General features: G+C 38.4%; 1 protein-coding gene across 1 annotated transcript in view; it reads right to left on the bottom strand.

Annotated features, from left to right (window-relative positions):
- LOC101637175 (ATP-binding cassette sub-family A member 3-like) overlaps positions 1-20,318 on the bottom strand; it is a 40,337-nt gene that overhangs the window by 1,501 nt on the left and 18,518 nt on the right. The window contains exons 15-28 of the mRNA XM_004691723.1: positions 18,497-18,647; positions 17,531-17,629; positions 16,853-17,018; positions 15,013-15,316; positions 12,142-12,391; positions 11,502-11,710; positions 10,293-10,505; positions 8,956-9,126; positions 6,120-6,298; positions 3,492-3,617; positions 2,970-3,164; positions 2,425-2,612; positions 1,689-1,859; positions 1,135-1,325 (exon numbers count right to left, since the gene is read on the bottom strand). Of these exons, the coding sequence (XP_004691780.1) occupies positions 1,135-1,325; positions 1,689-1,859; positions 2,425-2,612; positions 2,970-3,164; positions 3,492-3,617; positions 6,120-6,298; positions 8,956-9,126; positions 10,293-10,505; positions 11,502-11,710; positions 12,142-12,391; positions 15,013-15,316; positions 16,853-17,018; positions 17,531-17,629; positions 18,497-18,647 (2,613 nt within the window). The remainder of the gene's footprint in view (positions 1-1,134; positions 1,326-1,688; positions 1,860-2,424; positions 2,613-2,969; positions 3,165-3,491; positions 3,618-6,119; positions 6,299-8,955; positions 9,127-10,292; positions 10,506-11,501; positions 11,711-12,141; positions 12,392-15,012; positions 15,317-16,852; positions 17,019-17,530; positions 17,630-18,496; positions 18,648-20,318) is intronic.

The raw sequence follows: 20,318 nt of genomic DNA on the forward strand, positions 1-20,318 counted from the left end.
ATCAATTATAATTTAGAACAAACGATGCGTTATGCGGATCAATGCATATTTACAGATTATTGAACACTGAGTTAACTGGAATTAAGCTGTTTTAAAATAAAATACATGTTCATAATATTAATTTAAATCCACCTATTGTCTCCATGATCATGATAGTTCTATTTGTGTGTTTGAAATATTCCAAATACAGGCGTTAAGGAATTACTCAAAGAAAACTCTGATGAAACGACCCCATTTAGGTCAAGTAATAAGAACCCAGCCTCTGATTTCAGGAAAAGCCCCCAACACCTTCACTGTTACTGTGGATAATTTTAAAATGTATTTTTACCTATGTATGCTTCCCTAAAAATGTAGGGGGGATTTTCCTATTTTTGCACTTTATTTGAAATGAACCCTCTAGTGTAGATTCTTTTCTTTCTCCTTCTTTCACTCAATATTGTGAGATTCCTTCGTGTGGTTGCATCTAGCTATCATTCATCCATTCCTTTCTAAACAATAACATGGTGTAGGAATAATCTATGATTTATTTTCCATTTACCGATAGACAGGTTTTTGACTATTGGTGCATGTCATGACTCAAATACTATATTACTTATCTCCTTGCCACAGAATTATTAAAAACCTTGCCCTACCCCTGTCTTATGCTTGGAAAAGAGAAGTAAGGAGCAGAAAGTAACGGTTGTCGTCTGTGTAATATTGATTGAGACTTGTTTATTGACTTTACAAGGCAGAAGCAGACCTTCTTTTGAAAGGAGAGAAAAACTTAGTGGTTATCATTTGCATTTCAATACCACATACTGGCAGAGACATCAAAGCATCCTCAGTTGGAGGATACATGAGTAATAGGTGAATATAATGGAGAATTGTGCTTAAAAATATGACTTTAGAGATATAATTTATAGGGAAAGCACAGATCCCAAAGCGCTCTATTAAGGGACACAAGAACTTAATGAAAACCTTTTTTTGTGAAAACTCCTCAAGATGATCAGGCACAAGAGGTGATAGAAACGAGCATCTAGAAGGAATTCAGTGTGTAAGATTGAGAAATATCGACAACTCAGAGCAAACAGTACTAACGACATAAAACAGCAGATGTGATTTAGCACATCTTGGAGTTAACCCCACCTAAGTTACCTGCAAACGTCATTCTGATGAAAAATTTTACATCATCTAATAAATTCTCCGGTGCATCCATCTTGACCTGGACCTTCAGAATGTAAACATTGCCAAACTTGTTCTTGAGGTGTTGAGGGCTGCCCAAGCACATGAACTTTCCCTTCACCATGATGGCCAACCTGGTGCAGAGGGCGTCACATTCCTCCATTCTAGCAAAACAAGATCCAGAGTGAAGTAAGCTGACAGAGCTCTCCTTGGGAGACATTCTGTACTTCAGCATAAGGATTTTATGATAATTTCCAATAGGAAGTAGAATTTGCCAATCAAAGTTGAAAGTTAGGAAGCAAAAGTTTTTCAGATGACTATTAGAATAACCAAACAGACATACTGTGGGTTTCCTGTCCTTTCCCTACTCTTAGTTGTTTGATTCAATGAGAAATCTTAGCTATTCTGTTCATTCAAATCAATAAGAAACACACAACTCAAGCAAGTTCACTGCCAGATATTCCCAGCCACAGACAATTCCCTTCTTAGCCACTATGACATTTGCCCAACTTCCCAACGAGCCACACCTGTGGGAGGATAGAACGATGGCTTTGCCACTTTGACGTGCCAGCGTCACAGCGGCCCGCAGCTGGCGCCGGCCTTCGGGGTCCATGCCAGTTGACGGCTCATCCAACAGGATGACTGAGAGGTTTCCCATGAGGGCAATGGCAGTACTCAGCCTACGTTTGGTTCCTCCACTTCATGGTGATAGAAGGGGATAGAAGAAGGGATGGGGAGGACACACAATGGTTATTTACAGGACAGAGCACAAACATCAAATACTAAGTTTCAGCAAACACTTACCCTGGATCTACACAATAAGTGATTAGATGTGACTTCAACAAGTAGCAGACCCAAACATAGGTATAACCATTTGTTTTCACTTGAAATATAGGGAAACGACTTTTATGTACCTAGTTTTGCAGCACTGTCAGTAGTGTTGAACAAAAATCCCACTGTAATTCAGAGGGCCTACATCCCTCCTTGACTGGGAAGTAAAAAACCATCTGGACAGTAGGAAGAATAAGATGCTCCTCACAGGCCATAGTTCAAACAGGGTAACATTTTGAATATTATCTCTGCAAAAGGAAGACATGGCACTACCTTGGCCTTCTGGCATCTGGAACCAAACAACTCAAGAAGGAATTTCACAGATGATTATATGATGGAGGAATTTAGGTGGGCTGTGGGCATTTATTTAAAACATCAGAAACATAGGCACCTTCACATCAGCAGCAGAATAAAAAGATCAGCATGACTCACCTGTAGGTACTGATAAGCTTGTCAGCATGGGGCTCCAGCTGCAGCGAACTCAGCCAGCTGTTAACATATGGCTGTATCTGGGACTCAGAGACTCCCCGTAATCTAGCATACATGATCATTGTTTCCCGACCAGTCATGTATTCCAGCAAGGCATTAGACTGAGGACAATATCCAACTCTGGATTTTACCTGGTGACAAGAATTGTCTTAGTAAGGACCAAGTCATCTATCCCACTGAGTATTCATGGATGAGACACAAGACCTGCACTCAGCACCTCAGCACCTTCTCTGGCATATGTTAGGTGCACTGTTGAGAAAGTGTGCCTTTTATTTTAGCAAATTCAAAAAACACAAAAGAACTCTTAGATTATGCTCTTGTTGTCTCACTATCTTCAAATTTTTTTCTCTCCAGAATTACTGACTGAATCAGTAGTATCAACCTCAGTGCCTATCATGATTCCCATTTCTTTCCAGTCATCCACCTCCAACGTTGCAAACCCATGTGATTGTGCTTCCTGCGTCTTACAGATTGTAACAGCAGCTTACCTTCTGGATATTTTTGGTGATGCTGAAACCCTCAATAAACACCTTTCCAGAAGTAAGAGGCTGCTCTCCAGTCAGAATTTGGAAAGTAGTAGTTTTTCCAGCTCCATTGAATCCAAGTAATCCAAAACACTCCCCCCTTTGGACTTCAATGGAGATATTTTTCACAGCCAGAGTGACTGGGCACTTAAAATATATCTAAAAAATATAGAAAGTGATGGCACATGGGTGACTTGGTGATGGGAAACCCGTGGGGATTACAATTGAGATGAAAAAAAAAAGTACAAAATGATGTAAAAATAAACTGTTATAAAAAATATATAGAAATCACAGGATAGTAATGATTGCCTGTAGGTCAAGTCATAAGTACCACAAATCCCTATTAACCACTACTTAAGACAGTTTCACAAAGAGTCTTCTTTTACACTGAGGGAATACACATAGATCCTCAAAGAACCAGAGTGGCCCGTGAAGGGAATGGCAGGGTTAAGAATGCAGCCAGCAAACAGTGGTCAATGATGTTACCTTTGTGAGTTCCTTGATAAGTACTGCAGAACTCATCATCAACCGAGACTGTCCCAGAATTTTCTTTCTTTCATTTTGTACATCTTCATTTTCAGAGTCTCCAGATAATTCCTTGGACACTTTTTGCTATATTTGCAAGACAAGAATTACAGAAATGGATGGTCTTTAGGCAACTGTCTGGGTTGGATGACTTCATGAATGATAAACTTACGTGATAAACTTATGGAGAATCTCAAACAGGTCAAAACAAAAGGTCTGAGTCATTTCAAGAAATATCTTACTGTTACATCAGCAGCTCGTGTATATTGACTTAAGTTTTGAATAATAACTCATTAGGAAAGTGAGGGTGGGAGTTATTTCATATACTAGAAAAGGTGTGAATTAACATGGTAAGATATGTAAAGCAATCTTTAAGACAGAATTTAAATCGTTCAAGGAAATGGTTTTTATCACTTGAGTCCTCAGGAAGGAAAGTCACTTCGGGAAAAGGGGAACTTTAGAGAGGAAAGACAGAAAAAAATTGAGAAAATAATAGCCAAACACTTTTCTGATCTGGGGCAGGAGGCAGACAGCAGGGTATAAGAATACTAGAGGCACCGTATTTGGGTCAGCAGAAATAGACCTCAACACAAAGAACCTTACCAGAGAAACTGAGTAATGTTTCATGACTCAACTCACCAAGAAGACATAAAGTTATCAATGTTTTCTGACTTAATAATTAGAGGTTCAGAAAGTATACAGTGATTAGATGTGACTTCAGCAAGTAGCAGACCCAATTTGATGAAATTAAGGACATAAATAAACATGCCATAAGAACTAGAGATTTCACACCCCCTTTCCAGCAATTGATAAATCAGATAAAAATATCAGTTAAAGTCCAGGTGATATAAGCAATATTATCGACCATTATGATCTAATTGATATTTATAAAACATTACAATCAACAGATGCAAAATATACATTAAGTGTACATGACACATTACCAAGGTTGACTATTTGCTAAGCTGTGGAACAAATGTCAGTGGATCAAATAGATTGAATACATTGTTCTTTGATCATAAATGAATTAAATTCATTATCAAAAGCAATAAAGTAAATAGAAAACTCTTAGGTCTTTGGAATTATTCTACAGATTAAAAAAAAACATTTTCTTTAAGATTTATTTATTTATGCATACAGAACTGGGGTACAAGCCAGAGGTGCAGGGGAGGTGAGAGGATTCACCAGAGACAGAGTGGGGAGCAGAACAGGCAGATAGACGAAGTACACTGCTGAGGGGAGCAGCGGGCAGGTCAGGAGAGGTCTGCTGCACCATGTGGGTCACCTCAGGGGCCAGGTTTCGAACTCACACTGAAGCTGCTGCAGCTTGTTTGCAGTCCTAACCCATTGTGCCACCAGACAGGGCCCTATTCTACAGACTTTTGGGAATTTTTTAAAAAGATGTATTCATTTATGTATAAGGCAGGCAGAGATTGAACTCATGCGGAAGTGACTTTAGCTTCTTAGTGCAGTGCTTTAACCCGCTGCGCCACCAGGGAGGGGCCCTATTCTACAGACTTTTAAGTAATCTTTTAACAAAAGGAAATCAGGGGCTCTTCCTGGTGGCGCAACGGGTTAAAGCACTGGTGGCGCAACAGGTTAAAGCACCACATTATGAAGCTCTCTGAAGCCACTGCAGCATGAGTTCGATCCCTGGCCAGGGTAGGTGACCCACATGGTGCAGCAGACCTCTCCTGACCTGCCCGCTGCTCCCTCAGCAGTGTACTTTGTCAATTTGCCTGTTCTGCTCCCCACTCTGTCTCTGGTGAATCCTCTCACCACCCCTGTACCTCTGGTCTATACCCCAATTCTTTATGCATAAATAAATAAATAAATCTTTTAAAAAAAAGGAAATCATACAGCAAATCAGAAAATATTTTAAACACTTGAGTGGTAACAAGACTGTAAGTAATCAAACATTTTCAGATCACAAAGAGCACCATTCATAGAGATATCTTTAATACTCAATGTTTATTTTATATATTTTAAAATATTTATTTATGTAGACAAGAACTAGGCTACAAGCCAGAGGTGCAGGGGGTGAGAAGATTCACCAGAGACAGAGTGGGGTGCAGAACAGGCAGATTTACTGAAATACACTGCTAAGGGGAGCAGCAGGTAAGACAGGAGAGGTCTGCTGCACCATGTGGGTCAGCTCCCTGGCTGGAGAACTAACTTATAGTGAGAGCTGTGAGAGCTTTACAGTGCTGTGCTTAATCCCTTGTGCCAACAGGGAGGCCTCTCAATGCTTATTTTAACAAAGACCTACAAGATAGGGCTTCATGCTTCCCACAAGGAACTAGAAAAAAGGTAAACCAAAAGTAAATTGAAAGAAGGAAATTACAAAAATAAAGAAAAAAAATCAATGGAAGGGAAAATAGCCAATAATAGAGAAAATTCAGAGACAATATTTGATCCTTTGAAATGATCAACAAATTAACGCAACTATAAGTAAATTGTAAATAAAGCTTATTTAAACAAATAGCTTTATATGGACATTATCTAGTTACTTGCGAGGGCGGCATGCTTGGCAGGCCGAATGTTCCATTTTCCTAGAATCACCCTTCAGCTCCTTGCTTGATTACTAACCTTCTTGAATTTCCTATAGATACCAAAGTAAATATATTGATTGAAAATTGTTCTTAGCTTCCACAGTGTAGTGTCCCAAAACAAAACCAAGAGAAGGAAAACAAAGCCTGTGATACTCATTATAATCAAATACTTTGCAATCATTTCCTTTTCCAGAGAATAAACATTCCTTGAAGTATCTAAGAGTGGCAAAAAAAAAAAAAAAAGGCAGTATCTTAGCATAAAATATTGACAATCTGAATAGGCCTAAGAATAACAAACAGGAAGAAATATAGGATAAGATCAAATATTAGGTTAATTTGACACAAGGATTTAAAGAAATGATTACCCCACTACGCAATATCCATTTCAATAATGAATTTTGAAGGCTGACCTTCATGAATATAATAGGTTGCAATCAATTGTGTATGTGAATGTTAATTTTTCATTGGTATGTCTAGTAGTTATTGTATGCTTAAAAAAATATGTCCCAAATACTTTCAGACATGTGAAGCCATCAATTGAAAATTAGAAAAAAAATTTAAGCTCAAAAGCTCATGCAGAAATCTTGAAAAATAATTTACCATTTCTATTATCATCTCAATAACAGTAAAAAGGATCACCTAAAATTGAAAAATTATTTATGGTTAAAAAAAAAAACCTAACCAAATACAGTATCGAAAGAAATCTCTAATCCAGGAAAATGGGATAACTCTGAACCCATTGCTGTCCCATAAGAACTGTATAATATAGGCCGCATAGTTTCATTTAAAAATAGGCTCTCTGAATTGGCATGAAACTGGATGGCTGCTCTCACCACTTTGATTCAACTTGAACTATATATCCTTGACAGAGTAGTATGTCAAAAGCAAGAAACAAATGTATATGGATAGAAAAGGACACGGTTCACAGCTGCTTTGAATGTACCTCTTGGGAATGAAAAGTCACATATAAGCTGTTAAAATTAATAAAGTAATTTAGTAACTTCAAAATGCAAACTTATTCTATATCAGCAATACACAATAAAAATGACACTTCAGTGACAGGACTTATAGTAACATCAAAAGATATATAGGAATAAAGCTAAACATATTTCCAGTACTTCTAAAGCAACAATTACTAAGCACTATTAAATAAAAGGTGGAAGATTTATATGATCTGAAAAGAAACCAGAGTATAAATATAAAGATGACCTAAGTAAGTACCTAAATAGTTAGAAAATAAATAAGTAAAGGAAATCCACAGAATGTAAAACCAAAAATTGTAGTCATTAAATCTCTCAAAATTGTTTTAAGAAATTAAAGCAAGTTCAAAAAAAAAATCCAATTAGATTTTTTTTATGTGAAGGAAAGTTATTCTTAAATGTATTTGGAATTACAAAGCATCCAGATATAGCCATGTTCTAATATCAAAACTTACTGCAAATTAGTCAAGGTGGGGGCTGTACTGGAAAAAGGATAGAAACATGGATCAATGAAATATAATTGAGAGATCAGCTACAAACCCATACTTGACTGGGTCAATTCAATGGGGGAAACAAATACTTTTTTTTTTTTTTTTAACAAATGGTGCTGGAATAACTGGATGTCCATTTACAAAAGAACAAAGAAAGAAGCTATCACATGCCACATATAAAAGTCAGTTAAGCAAGTCAAACATCTAAATATGACTACTAAAAGTACAAACCTCTTAGAAGAAAACATTGGGGTAAGTCTCTGTGCCCTTTGAGTAAGCAATGACTTCCTTGCTATGACAATTAAGTAGACAAGCAATTTAGTCAAAGAAACAATAAACAAACCAGAATTCAAAAAATTACTTTGCATCAAAAGACATTATATCAAGGAGATGTCACATTCTCCCAAAGGAGAGAAAATATTTGAAATTCAAGTATCAGTGAATGGAGCCTAAATTCAGAACATTCCAAGACTAATGGCCCAAATCAGAAATGGGCAAATGTGACTTCTCCCCTCAGGTATACCGTCCCAAAATTAACAATGTTGTAAGAAAAAGGCACATCATCAAAAGTAAATTTTAAAAAGGGAAAAAATAGGTAAATAATTTGAGTAGACACTTCTACAAAGATCTAGGAATGGACAACAAGCATATGGAAAACACTCAACTTCATTTGTAACTAGAGAAATATAAACTAAAATAAAGATGAGATGCAATTTACCACCTGCTAGAAAGGTTATAGATTTCAGAAAAGTGAAACAATTACTGGAGAGGATATGGAGAAAGTGGAAACCTCCTTCACTGCTGTACAGTAATTGTCTCTGCTTCCATGGAGACTCTAAAGACCATGGTTTCATGCCAATAGATTTCACAGGCAATGTTTCTTCTCCATTTTTTCTTGTCCCACTCTCTGTTTAAAGTTACATAGTTGACAGCTGTGTGAATGCTAAGCTTCCCTTGAGCCACTGGCTGCTCAATGACCTTGAGACTGAGATGAGATTGAGGCTAATTTCTAGGTAGGATCTGACTTACTATGATTCCTGCCTTTTTCACTCTGCCGTTCTTGCCAATGAAAGACCATAAGCTTTGAAATCCCAGTTCTGGCCTATAAAACTGTGACTTAGGCACAACAAATATAGTAAGTTGTGAGAGTATAAAATACTGTACATAAGGTTATCTGCAGTTGATTATTAGTGATCTTATTTCTATATTTGATGACCGCTTAAAAATCCTCTGGATTTGTTTCTGAGGCTTTATAATATTTACACAGGGTTTTCCCCAGCCTTGTGGGACTGAACATGTGTCTTGACTTTCTTCTTAGAAATCAGGGCAGATTTTCTTTATGTCTCAATGTATAAGGTTGCAGCTAATTTCCTAGACACTTAGGCACCCCCCAGAGACTTACGTGTTTCTTTACAATTTAACTGGTCAGGAGCTTGTCTTATGATGCACCCTCTCTTCTTCTGGTAGTAAGCAAAATAGTAAGCGATGCATTTCCCAAGGTTGTAATTGGGAAAGAGCTTTAACAAATTAAGCATGAAGGTTCTGGTAGCATTTGACATTCTATGTTGCATTTCTAAAAAGATGATAAGATTAGGTTTCATGAACTATCTCCAGGAATTGAACTATCTCCAGGACAACAAATTCCCCACTGATGAGGAAACCAAGCTCAGGAAATTAAAGATCAGGTCATTATCTTTGAAGAACACTGATTACTTTCCAGTAAGTTTGTTCTAGTTAGCCAGTGACACAGTTTTTGTGTTGATTAATATCAGGGTTCTGAAGTGGGTGTCCTTTAAAGTCTTGTTGGCATGTGACACAAACAGGAAATCATTACTGTCTAGTTTTGGATCTTAATTGACTGCTAAGGGGGTAAAGGAGAAGAATCTTAGGATCCAACTGTAGGGGAAAATTCTGACATATTTCTGAGTAGAAAAATCTTCAGAGAAACTAGCTGATAGACAACTAATGTTTCTTCAAAGGACCCATTAAAAGAGAGTGAGTTCTCAGAAATATAAACATGCTTCATTTATGAATTGCCACTACAGAATCTTGATATTGAACTCAGTTTTGGGGGAAAAATATAAAAGATTTGTCTAAATAGAAAGTTCACATAAGACACTTGGGGTAGAAAGCAGTGAAATCTCAAGTGCGAAAGCCAATTCTGTGTACATTTTCACTTGACAGAGACAAACAGTTGTTCCAGATTTAACAATTCTTGTTATTACTAGAACATCTGTTTAATAGGACTTTGCATCACATCGGAAAAGGTCTTAAGTTTCACTAATATCCACCATGTTATTACTGAGCACTTGAGGTGTGGCTAATGTGATTATGGAATGGATTTTAAGTTATACTTCATTTCAATAAATTTAAAGTCACGTGTGACAAGTGGCTATTGTATTACCTATTGTGTAATATCTTTTGGCCTCTCTCTGTTGCAATCTTAAATATCCTCTCATCTCCAAAAAAGGTGAGGAAGATAAACAGAATATTTCGATCTGACAAAATGATGACTGGCACCTTCACGGGTGGGGAAAAATTAAAAAATGAGAAGATAAGCAATTAAAAATAATTTTCATCTAGCACAGAATGGCACTACTCTTCAACGAGTCAATAATTCTCAAGGGCAACTGCGCCACATATATCTAAAATCAAGAGCAGAAGATTCCTAAAGTCATGTGGTGGAGCTATCAGATATGGGGACGAAAAGGAGGCATTTTGTGAAGCCCTTGCTCTTACCAAATACAAACATGGTGTCTATGAGGAGACCAAAGATTCCTGAAAGGTAGTTGAATAGGGCAAGCTTGATGTAGGCAGAGGAGCTCGTAGTAAACAGGAAGCTCAGCAGGTACATGAGGGGAATGGCAGACCAGCCATACAGCATTAAGATCAGCATTGTGTCCAGAAAGTGGTAATCTATGACATATAAGTCCAACTGGCAGAATTTGAGCACTCCCTGAAACACAGGGGGTACAGATATACTGGCAAAGTGAAGGGCACATGAAAACACAATCTAGTTAGAAATACTGGAGAACAGTAGAGGCTCATCTTTCTTAAAATCTTTCAATAATTAAAGCAATTTTATTATTTAAAAAAAGCTGCAGCATAGGAGTATGGAAGTAAGTTAACACCTCCTCTTCATGAGAGGACAGACCAGTGAACAGAGCCACAAGTCAGTGGCTTGGAAAAGTTTTAACTCATGAACAAGTTCAATAAACTTCCCTTCAATAACCTTAATTCTCAGCTTTTCCAGAAAGAGGTGAATAGTCTTATGTAAAGACAGTATTTATCCAAAGATGCTTCCACTTATTACATAACTTACTTGTCATCTCTGTTTTCAAACTGGGTCTCCAGGTTCAAGTCTACTCCCTCAAGTCCCTTCACACCACCCAAGTAACTCTTGAATATCTTTCTTAAATTTTCTGAGTTAAATGGAAGTCAGGCAGTAAAAAAACATTGGAGGGCCCTTATTTGGATGAATGGTGGTACAGAGGAACCTATAGTTGCCAAAGGAAATACATATCTGGAAATCTGCATCTCACTAGAAATGAAGTGCAGTTTCTGCACAAATGGTAGGGTTCTTCCTTCAGGAAATTACATAATTATGTAATAGCAAAACCAATAGGAAGGTTACACTAGGAATGTCATTATACAACTGATGGTGTCTTGGTGGTGGTAGTCATAGCAATAAAGACAACCAGTAAGTAGAGCAGATTCATAGTTGAATCCACTATCTGGAACTACAGTTATTTTGTTTCCGAGCAAGCATACTGCAAACAGAATAAATACAAAGTATTTTTTTCCAGTGCAGGCATATGAGAGACTCTTTTAACCCTAAGAGTTTTACAATATATTTTCTAAGCTAATGTGCAAAGAGTTTTCAGCAAAGTTAAATTTATGACATAGTTAAATAAGAAGACAAAAAGATTTTTCAAGCAACTTTAGCACTTACCAGTAGTAAGCAACAGGTAATGAAGAAGATAATGAAATCCCACAATAGAGCAGAGAGCCAGTACACAAGGACAGGGACCCCACTCATAAACTGGATATGTTTTGCTTTAGAGACTCTCTCAGTCACTGTCAGGAGACAAAAGCCACTGATCAAAACAGCCATGCCAAAATGCATATTTAAGGCCACCTGGTGTCCATTTGTCATCCTACAGAAGGAGCCAAAAAAGATCTATCAGAAATTCAACACAGTAGAAAATACAGTTTCCTATCAATAGCTGTTTTTAAGTCATATTAACATGTCAGATAAGGTGGGAGAAATGCGTTAAAAGGGTAAAATGGGCCCTCCTTGGTGGCGCAGTGGGTGAAAGCACAGCCCTGAGAAGCTAAAGCCACTTTCTCATGAGTTCGATTCCCGCCTGCCCTGGAGGTGACCACATGACGTGGCAGACCTCTCCTGACCCGCCCGCTGCTCCCCCTCAGCAGTGCACTTCGTTGATCTGCCTGTTCTGCTCCCCACTCTATCTCTGGTGAAGCCTCTCGCCACCCCTGAGCCTCTGGCCTGTACCCCAGTTCTGTATGCACAAATAAATAAATCTTTAAAAGGGTAAAATGCACTCTCACAAAAATAGTAGCATACCTTAAATAGTTTTCTCTATCATGAAAACGTGGCTGAGGTTTATTGAAGGCTGTTAAGGAGGCCTCAGGGCCAGAAACAACCTTGAAAAGAATGTTGTCTACCATCGCCAGGCTGAGAGCTGGTGAGTGGTATGCTTCGTTGTTGAACAGAGCAGTAACCGTGATTTGACTCTGCTTTTCCTCTATGGAAAATGCAACAATGCAGAAGTGAATACAATCTTCATTCTCCATCAAGTATTTTACCAGGTCACCTAGAATGTGGACACAACATTGATCAGTTTATCCACAATACAGATCACCCATAGTGTATGTTGAGGAGCAGGAGCAGATGACTTTACTTTCAACTTTCTCATGATTCTCTCAAACATTTGCCCTTCTCCTCATGCTCTTCACTTCATGATTACATTGCCAAGTCCTCTCACTTCATCATCTATAGCCTCAATTCCTACTTAACCAGGAAAGCACAGGCAATGTGGTATAGACTCTCTCAGTCTACTCTTCTGGCTTATGCTGCCATGTAAGTATTTCAACTTAAAGCTTTTTTTTTTTTTTTCAACTTAAAGCTTTTATTACTAAGCTTAAAGCAGGAAAAAAATCCTTCTGAAAAAATGGAACAAGTAAGAAATGATGTCTTTGAAGGCATTACATGTCTAGGGAAACAATCAACATTTGGAAATGTGTTGAAGTTGATGAAATATTCTTTATTCCTCTTTCCTTTGAGGCATTTATAGATTTATGAATGGTGGAGGTGAAAAGTTCATTTTAAAGTTGATATGAAAATCAGAGGAATTAAAATGAATTTGAAAAACAATAATAAAATGGGGAGGAACCAGGCCATCGAACTGCAAACATGGTATTGATGAAGGAACAAATATAAAGGTAAATGGACTAAAACAGAGAACACAAAATAGACTTATACGTGCCTCAGTTTTGATATAGTTGCAAAGAAATTAAATGAATACATAATTAACCAATCATTGCTGGAACAAATAGGCAGAAAATTTAACCATGATCCACACTTCACTTTATATTAAAATTAATGCCCCAAATGAAACACAAACTTAAATGTAAAATAGACTATGAATTTTAAACCTTCTAGTATAAAATCTTCAGGATCTAGGTTTGAGAACAGGTTTTAAAATAATACCAAATACATGGTACTATAAAATAAAAAAATTTGATTTCATCAAAATAAAAAAATTTTTGTTCTATATATACCTTTGTTAAGATGATGAAAAGACAAACAGTATGAGGGAAAATACAGAGGCAACTTTCAAAAGTTAACTGTAAAGAAAAGACATTGATTTAGAGAAGGAGCAAAAGACACAACACATTTTACTGAAGATGATATAGATATGATAAACACAAGAAAAAATACCAAAAAGCATATTAGAGAGATGCAAGTTAAAACAGCAAGGAAATGCTACTACTTAGCCACCATAATGGCTATAAAAAATAGTGACAGTGCCGGGGAAGATGTAGAGAAAGTGGGTAACTCATACTTGAAGATGGAATGTAGCAGGAGACTTATAAAGCTGGGTAGTGTCTTCTCAAACCAAACATGAAGCTCTGGTGCAAGCCAGCAATGAATGTAATTAATTATAATACTGGCACTTATCCCATAGAACTGAACACTCAGGTTCACACATAGCTGCAAAATTCCAGAAGTTTGGATCTTAACTGTATGAATGTCAAAATCCTGGCTGTGACTTTGTACTGTTTTTGCAAGATGATATCAATGGTTTACAGGAGCTCTCATTTATTTTCAGCACTGTAAATCTTTAATTATCTTAAAATAAAAATCTAATTAAAAAATCAGATATACTGTGAATGGTTTTACCCCCCTCCACCACCAGGAAGAAAACAAAATCTGTTTTTGTTTACTTCATCTGTCTGTGAAATCCATCTTCTTTCCTTCAGCCCTATTTTGTCCCAGGTCCCTATCTTCTCTTGCTTAGAGAGTCACAATTAGCGTCTGAGCTGCAATTTTTGACTCTACTCCCTCCCTTTATAAGTCTCTCCCTGACATTCAATTCAATTTGACAAAGTTCTATTTAATTATATGTGGCAGGAATTGGGTCAGGTTCTAGAGACAGGAAAGAAGTTCTTATTCTCTAAAATCTAGGTCAAGAGATAGATGAAAAATGTCTGATTCCATAAATGAAAACTTTTATTTCTTCTACCTTGAAAATAAATGTGTTATTAGGAGTTAGCCTATTAAGTCTCCATTGGTCCCATTTTAGATTAGTTTAGGAGATTGCCCATGTGGTTTGAGGATTTGGGACCACAATTTCCTACTACAGGGCCTGGTTCATGTGTTACATTACATTCAGGCCAGAACTTAAAAAAAAAGAAACCCCTCATGTATTTTGACTTTTTTTTTTTTCAACTTAAAGGGACAACACATATCTCCTGGACAATCCATAGTGGAAGTGCCTCCTCTGGTGTCTGCCTCTTTGTGACTAGAGAGGCAATGCCTTGATTCTAACATGGCTGCCTTTATAAGGCTGGTGACTCACAGGAAGAGTGGCAGTCACATACAGTAAGACCTTTGCAAGAAGCAACCAGATCTTCATCCAGGAGCAGTCCTTCTTTTTAAAAAAGATGTATTTATTTATGCCTACAGAACTGGGGTACAAGCCAGAGGTGCAGGGGCGGTGAGAGGCTTCACCAGAACAGTGGGGAGCGGAACAGGCAGACTTAGGAAGTGCACTGCCGAGGGGAGCAGCGGGCCGTGCCATGTGGGTCACCTCCGGGCCGGGGATCGAACTCGCACTGAGGGGACAACCTCCGACCTCCGGCTTGCCGTGCCGCGTCCTAACCTGCTGCGCCACCAGGCACGGCCAGGGCAGTTCTTCTTAATGAACCTCACCTTGCACTTCCTTAAGTGTCTGCTTTTCAGAATCCAGTATACTCTTAAGGTGCTGTGAGAACATCAGAGTGGTGTTAGAGCTCCCAGAGATAGATAAAGGCACGATGGTGTGGCCATATTGACCCAAATCCATCCGTCTGGCCTTCTCATTGTGTCTGCTCTGTGAAAATCTTTCAGCCTCTGAGAGAAAGGCAAAGGAGCCCAGAAGCGCCAGTATCTGTAGCAAAATCAGTTTCCGGTGGCGCCAGTTGAACATCGCCCTCTTTATGAACATGGCCCGGAACTGTTGGCAGTGGAGGGAACACTGCAGAGAGAAGCAGCGCCGTGTCAGTCACGCTGAGGTGCGTCCAGATAGGCACTTCAGCATTGTACAGAGGATACATGACGGTTATGTCAACACGCCCTTGGGACAGAACCTAAGCAGGACAAGACTGTAATAGCAAGAACAGCCTCTGTTCTCAGGAGTTGCTGCCCTAGGGCCTGGTGATGGAAACGGGGCGATGGCACCGCAGCTGTGCCAACCCCCTCCCGCCTTGTCAGTGGCCGGTTTCGTGCCACAGTGTCGGGCCTAGTGGTCACAGCACAGACCCTAAGATCCACAAAGTCTTATGTATTCATTATCACTTTACATTGTTTGCCAGCCTCTGCTCTAAGATATATTTTTTAAAGATTTATTTATTATTTATGCATACAGAACCGGGGTACAGGCCAGAGGCTCAGGGGCCGTGAGAGGATTCACCAGAGACAGAGTGGGGAGCAGAACAGGCAGATCGACGAAGTACACTGCTGAGGGGAGCAGCGGGCAGGTCAGGAGAGGTCTGCCGCGCCATGTGGTCACCTCCGGGGCAGGCGGGAATCGAACTCATGTGGAAGTGGCTTTAGCTACTTAGTGCTGTGCTTTAACCTGCTGCGCCACCAGGGAGGGCCACTGCTCTAAGATATTTTAAAAACTGTTTAAGGTCTGAATTTTACTTTAATGACTTAATTTATTTTCTTACATCGTTGTCATTTTTTTGTACAGTACTGGGCTGCCTGGCTCTGGTGCAGTCCCCCTAGTTCTCCCACCTCCACAGCACCCATGATCCGTCACCACAGCACCCTGTGCTCTTCCCCCGCCCCATTCTGGCTTCTCCCTCTTCTGTCCTAGGCCTCAGATCTACGCTCAGCTTGTCAGTTCTGTCATTTTCTTGCAAGGTCTGGCTTTTGATAAAAAACCTAAAATCTCCACTAGATGATTTTCCCCAGACTCCAGAGATGCAAGAAAACCAGGTGCTTTGTAGAAGAAAATTAGAGAAATGCTGCAACTGAAAGAGTCTTGCATGGAGGGTCATACTGTTTAAGAAACAATTCGCCATGCAAAAACTTAAAATATTGGGCGTGTGTGACTATTAAAAAATTATACCTATGGAGGAGTATGGGTGCTGCAGTGGTGCAGAGCTACGGTGACTAAACCTGACAGGGTAAATCCAATACTGTTGAAACACTAGGGCATAAAACAATGGTACTTCAATAACAATTTAAAAATAAAATTAGAATTGAAATTAAAATAACCTCAAATTTGTGCTCCCTGCAGCACACTCCAGTTTCAGTGAACTATGAAATTTCCGGGTTGTCAATTAAAAAAAAAAGAATTCTAAAACAAAAACTGAGCCAGGGAGTGAAACAGTGAGAGGAGCTTGTTCTCTATTATACCCGGTATCCAGACATCTGCTTTAGGGAGGCTGGTGCGGCCTGTGGCCCACAGTAGCCGAGGACCCCACGTTTCTCTGGTTCAGAGTTAAGACAGAGTGCACCTCCCGAGCCCTAATCCAAACACCAGGTTCTTAGTACAGGCGCTTACCCCAGTGTTATAGTTCACCGCAGGGCTTTCATGCACAGTCAAAAAAGCCCTCTCATTTCTGGACATATTCCTATCCTGGTTCGTGATGGAGCTGTCGTTCCGGAGGGAGGGCTGTTGAGGGTGGGAAGTTTGGCTATTTGTCTGTGAATACTCCATATTACTGACCCTATATATTAAAAAAGAAAGAAAGAAAGAAAGACAGTGAAAAGCATCTCATTTCTCAACACGATCCCCAGATAGCTTCTTTGGAGAATAGAGAGTTTGCTACTGATGGCAGCAGCAGCATATTGGGGCAACGTGGTGCCCACAGTGGAAGTGGGGCTCCCAAACCCCACAGAAGTGCTGCTGTGCTCTAGTGCAGCAAGAAAAACAAGGGCATTGTGATGAGTGTTTCATTACGCTGGGTTCAGTCACATCCAAGATTACTGGAACAGACCCATTCTTTCATCAAGTGGTGATATTTTTTCAATGTTCTTATAGTGAAAAAACAAAACAAACAAAAACCCAAAACCAAACCGCAGGTCCTTTCTTCCATCCACCCACCCACAAACCTGCCCCAAATCTCCTATTTTTCTAGAAGTGTGAATGAATCGGAAAGTCTGATGAGCTTGCAAAGGGGAATAAGGTACTGTCCTCTCTCCCCCAGAGGTTTCTGCTTTTCCGCACAGTATTGCTCACTTCAGGAACACCTCTTCCATGGTGGTGATGAAAGCACCAAAGTTAGCGATGCCCAGTTCTTTCTGTCTCTGCTCCAGATCAGTAAACAGAGCCTTAAAGCTAGAAGAAGACAGGAAAGGAGCAGGGGGAGGGGCGGGAAAGAATAGAAAATGCCAAATTAAAAGATTTTCACACTTACATTCTTTCATTTTAAACTGATTTCCCTGAAGCATTGGAAAATGAGCCAACCACTGTGTATCTCTGAGGATACATAACTAGAATTTATTTCCAGCTCTCCATATTTTTTCTTTCGTTCTAGCTTATGATTGGGGTCTTGTTTCTGTTACACTGTCTGATTATTATGCTGCTTCTCAGAAACTTCAGGTCATTACTGAATAAAGTAAGCCCAAGCATACTGTTCTTCTTTCTTTTCTTCCTTTTAGATACATTCTTCTATTTCCCAGGAAAGGTGAAGTAATTAATATTTTTTCTTGAATATGACAACTATTTTGAATTTAGGGACTACCCAATGTAAGTACTTGAGAAAAGAAGTTAAACATAGCAGAGACTGGCATTTTTCCTGATGAGTATTCTTAGTTTCCATTTTCCATGTCGAGGATGGTTATCTCTGATAAAGATACTATTCTGTACTATTGCTTTTGATGAATAATTTGATTAACTAGTGCAATCAAACTACTTCCTTTTGGTTCTTGTCCCTCTGGTTATGAGCTAGCACTACATAAATTCTCATCTAGCTTCTCAAAAATTGGTAGAGACAATTTTTAGTCTATCAACTTCAGACCATCAGTTATCACCAATTACAAGTATAATAAGTAGACAGCACCCCTTGTCACAGTGCAAGCGGCTCTGTGACTGGAGTTCTGCCTTGCAAAATAGAGTCCACCAATATATCCCGAGGAAACCAGGAAAACAACAAGGATTTCTGTTATCTGAAAATAAATGATTTGGCATTCCTGGAATCCATACCTGTGTGTATATTCTTTAGGCAGAATAAAAGATAATTCATTCACATTATTCTTCTCCAAAGTGGCTGTTGGCACATGATTATTAATCAAATAGGATATTTCTTCAACATTACAATGAGGCTCCTTCACCATGACCATGTGATATCCCACACCTGATAAAATCAATTTATAAGAATAGTAAAACAATTTTCTACTTCATTTATACATATCTATACTTTTTAAAAAAGTACACTTGGCATTCCATGGTATGGGTGAGCTAGAAGAAGATAGGGCAGATCACAAATAATTTGACTTTAAGTCTAAGAACCAAACAAATACTTTTAAATGTAGTTTTATTGATTTTACTAGGGACCAAAGAACCATTGTGTAACTAGATAAAAGTGGAGAACAAAGAAAGCCTCTGTCATTTGAACTCTTGCAACTAATAAGATTGAAATCTGCAGACAAGATTAAAATTAATTAACTATATATTGATTGGATGCCTATTATATGCAAAGCAGAAGATGTATCAGATATAAATCCCTGTTTCAGAGATCTGAGAGGTCTTTTCGGGGCACTTGGCATCTTTGTTAGTGCACAACATTTGTTTTGTGGAAGCTGGGGGTGGAGCGGATGGATAATAAGAGGAATCCCTTGGGGCACTCTGGGAATTTGTGGAAAACACTGACTATGGCATTCTGCTAGCTCAGGGTGGGAAAGAAGAGCTGAGAGAAATCACCCTGGGATGCATTAGTCGTTCACTGAAGTGGCCCTTGGAAGACTCATTGCGAAAGGACAGAGTACACAGGTATCACTTAAGGTGAATAAAACTGCATAAATGGAGAGCAGAGGATATGTTAGAACAAAAAAAGGTGGAAAGTGGATGATAGCTCATCGAGGGCCAAATAATTCCAGTCATGTACAGATCCCAAGCTCTGTTAAGAGCAAAGTTCTGAGGTTTAAACATGGATGACCTGAACACTTTCTTTTCTGGGAATAAATATCAATTGCTTTAATCTATATTTTTATATTATTCAAAATGTCAGTCATACAAAAACCATGCAGATAAGTCAGAGAATATAATCATAAACATGATGGAAAATCAAAAGGAACAGACATAGTGATACTTTCACATAAACACAAAATTGTATTTCTAGACCTTAACTCAGGAAGTGGAGACACATGATTTAATTGAAGCTAATTCAAAGCAACCATCATGAAGTTGTTCTCTAAAGTGAGAATAATGCATGAAAACACAGTGAAATTTAATAGAAAACATGAAGCACCAAAAGAAGTTATATATCTGGATAATATCTGAATTGAAACATTCATTAGAGGGCTTCAAAAATATAAAGTAAAGCAATATACACAATATGGGAGTCTTATAAGAAAATGAAAGAAATAAAGTTTATGCAAAGAAATAATGGCTGAGAACTTCCCAACCTGCAGTCAATCCAGGCAACTAATGATCTGACTTCTATCAGTATAGATTGATTTTACATGTTCTAAAATCAATGTCAATAAAAGAATATAGGGAACTTTCTTTTGTATTTGATTCTTTCCATCAGTGTTTGTGAGATTAATGTTCTTGCATGTATCAGCAGTTCATTTTATTGCTAATTAGTTTTCCACTGTGTGACTATATCACACTTCATGATGATCACTGGTAAATCTACTATAAATATTCTATATAAACCGTTATATGACATATGTTTTCACTGTTCTCGGGTAGGAATGTAAATGCTTAATTTTACTTAAACCATGAAGTTTTTAAAAAATGTTTATGCTATTTTACTTTTTCATAAGCAAAGTCTATAATATTTTCAATTACTTACACTTGGCAT

This window comes from Condylura cristata, unplaced genomic scaffold (assembly GCF_000260355.1).
Source record: "Condylura cristata isolate star-nosed mole 26May11 unplaced genomic scaffold, ConCri1.0 scaffold00032, whole genome shotgun sequence".
NCBI lineage: Eukaryota > Metazoa > Chordata > Mammalia > Eulipotyphla > Talpidae > Condylura > Condylura cristata.